At 45.5% G+C, this 2,778-nt stretch overlaps 1 protein-coding gene across 1 annotated transcript in view; it reads left to right on the top strand.

Moving 5' to 3' along the window:
• The window catches only part of TMX1 (thioredoxin-related transmembrane protein 1), a gene marked incomplete at its 5' end in the record, with an annotated part of 6,658 nt that extends 4,260 nt beyond the window's left edge, over nt 1-2,398 (top strand). Inside the window, 2 exons of the mRNA XM_010289060.1 lie at nt 1,394-1,463; nt 2,220-2,398. Coding sequence (XP_010287362.1) covers nt 1,394-1,463; nt 2,220-2,398 — 249 coding nt within the window. The remainder of the gene's footprint in view (nt 1-1,393; nt 1,464-2,219) is intronic.
• Nucleotides 2,399-2,778: the final 380 nt, after the last annotated feature.

Here is a 2,778-nt window from a genome sequence, read left to right as displayed (position 1 = left end):
AGTAGGATCCGGGGAGCTACAGGCCTGTCAGCCTGACCTCGGCGCCGGGGAAGGTTATGGAGCAGATCACCTGGGGTGCCATCATGGCATGTACAGGACAACCAGGTGATCAGGCCCATTCAGTATGGCTCTATGAAAGACAGGTCCTGCCTGACTTACCTGATCTCTTTCTATGACAAGGTGATCCGCTTAGCAGATGAGGGAAAGGCTGTGGGTGTTGTCTACCTAGACTCCAGTAAAGCCTTTGACACTGTTTCCCACAGCATTCTCCTGGAGAAACTGGGTGCTCGTGGCTTAGACAGCTGTATGCTTTGCTGGGTAAAGAACTGGCTGGACGGCCAAGCCCAGAGAGTCATGGTGAACGGAGCTAAATCCAGCTGGTGGCCAGTCACAAGTGGTGTTCCCCAGGGCTCAGTACTGGGGCCAGTTCTGTTGAATATCTTATCAATGATCTGGACGAGGGGATAAAGCACACCCTCAGTAAATTTGCCAATGACACCAAGTTGGGCAGGAATGTTGATCTGCTGGAGGGCAGGAGGGCTCTGCAGAGGGGTCTGGACAGGCTGGATCGATGGCCCCAGGCCAACTGTACGAGGTTCAACAAGGCCAAGTGCCAGGTCCTGCACTTGGGTCCCAACAACCCCATGCAACGTTACAGGCTTGGGGAGGAGTGGCTGGAGGGCTGCCTGGCGGGAAAGGACCTGGGGGTGCTGGTTGGCCAGAAGTGTGCCCAGGTGGCCAAGAAGGCCAGTGGCATCCTGGCCTGTATCAGACAGAGTGTGGCCAGCAGGAGTAGGGCAGTGATTGTGCCCCTGTACTGGGCACTGGTGAGGCCGCACCTCAAATCCTGTGTTCAGTGTTGGGCCCCTCACTCCAAGAAGGACGTTGAGGTGCTGGAGCGTGTCCAGAGAAGGGCAACGGAGCTGGTGAGGTGTCTGGAGCACAAGTCTGATGAGGAGCGGCTGAGGGAACTGGGGTTGTTCAGTCTGGAGAAGAGGAGGCTGAGGGGAGCCCTCATCGCTCTCTACAACTCCCTGAAAGGGGGTTGTGGTGAAATATGGGTTGGTCTCTTCTCCCAAGTAACCAGCGATAGGATGATAGGAAATGGCCTCAATTTGTGCCAGGGGAAGTTTAGGCTGAATATTAGGAAAAATTTCTTTACTGAAGGGATTGTCAAGCTTTGTAACAGGCTGCCCAGGGAGGTGGTGGAGTCGCCATCCCTGGAGGTGTTTAATAAAAGACCTGTAGATGTGGTGCTTAAGGACATGGCTTAGTGGTGGATTTGGCAATGCTGGGTTAATGGTTGGACTGGATGATTTTCCACCCTGAATGATTCTATGATTCCAATGTGCAGGATGTTTAGAGGTTTAAACTTGTCTGTCTTTGTTTTCAGGTAATGGTGTTCTTAGCAGACTGTGTCTGTCCATCCAAAAGGCACAGACCGCCACAGTACCCTCATTCAAGTAAGCCCACTGTATACTTCTGATTCAGTGAAGCTGTTTGGTAAATCTTTATTAAATAAGTATTGGTATGTAACTTGCATCTGCAGGACGTGAGATGTGGTGTAGAAGTTTATACTTGTGATTGATGCTGTGCTTTACCTGCAGCTGTTTGCCTTTAGTGTTTATAGGTTTCTATTTATTTAGCTAAAACTAAACTATTTTTAAAAGTTTCTTTTTAGGACATAGAAAAATGTTTTTACAGCATTTTCATACCTGCAAGATATGAAACTCCGTATGTGCAAGGAGATAGAAGTTTAGAGTGGAGTTCTCAGTGTTGATAAGTTGAGGGTTTGCATAAGTTTTAGGGCCAAAGTGAGGATTAAAAGTGAATTTGCATTTCTGTGGATAGTAAGTGATTCGGTTTGGGGTTAGTGTCTGGAATTTTTCAAGGTAACCTTAAAAAGTCATGGAAGAACATTGGAATGCTGGTTTATGCTTTGTAGGAACCAGACTCTTTTTTTTGTTTTTTCTTCCCAAAGTTGGAGGAAGTTTTATATTACCTCATCTAGGTAGTCTGTAATTTGTTAATACTTGACCTGTGGGTAACTTCATGCTAGCAACAATTCTACCTGAGAAAGCAGCTTAAGTGAGTGATACTGAAAAGTGCTGCCTGGATTAAATTAATTAAAATTCTCTGCTAGCCCGTGACGTTAAAAAAGTTTATTTCACATGGTAATGGTATTTATTTGTTTATGCATGTTTTCTTTTCTCCTTAAGGAAAGCTAGCTCCGGAGTCAGCTCAGCTGCTGAAAAAGCTGGATGAAGAGCAAGAAGCGGATGAGGAAGATATCTCAGATGATGAAATGGATGATAAAGAGGTGTCCAACAGAAACTCATCACTGAATGCTGTAAGGCAGCGCACAGTGAACCCTGCTGCTACAGTGGATAAGTCTTAGCTTTATTTGCATGCAGGTTTGGTGTTTGAGTCACCAACTCAAACACTAGAAGGAGCTAAATGTCAAATCCCTCAGCTTGAAGAAAAGAATGATTCTTGTCATGGTAATATTGATGCATTTTGTGAATTCAATAAAAAAAAAGCATCTTTGGCAGCAGTTATTTAAAACTAAAATACGCTGTTGCAAATACCTGGAACTTCTCCTGCCTGTGTGCAGAGAAGTGCGAAGAAATAATTTATGTGGCTTCTTGAATCGCTAGTTCTATAGGGGTTTCTTTAACAGAATGTAAACCAGTGTACTTGTTGCATTAGGGAACATTAGCAAGGAAAATGCACTAACTTGTTTGCTGCTAAAGCATTCAAAAAGGTTTCTCATTGTCA

Source organism: Phaethon lepturus, unplaced genomic scaffold (assembly GCF_000687285.1).
Source record: "Phaethon lepturus isolate BGI_N335 unplaced genomic scaffold, ASM68728v1 scaffold15646, whole genome shotgun sequence".
NCBI classification, from domain to species: domain Eukaryota; kingdom Metazoa; phylum Chordata; class Aves; order Phaethontiformes; family Phaethontidae; genus Phaethon; species Phaethon lepturus.
Note: the sequence above shows the minus strand (reverse complement) of the source record. Positions and strands in the feature narration are given on the sequence as shown.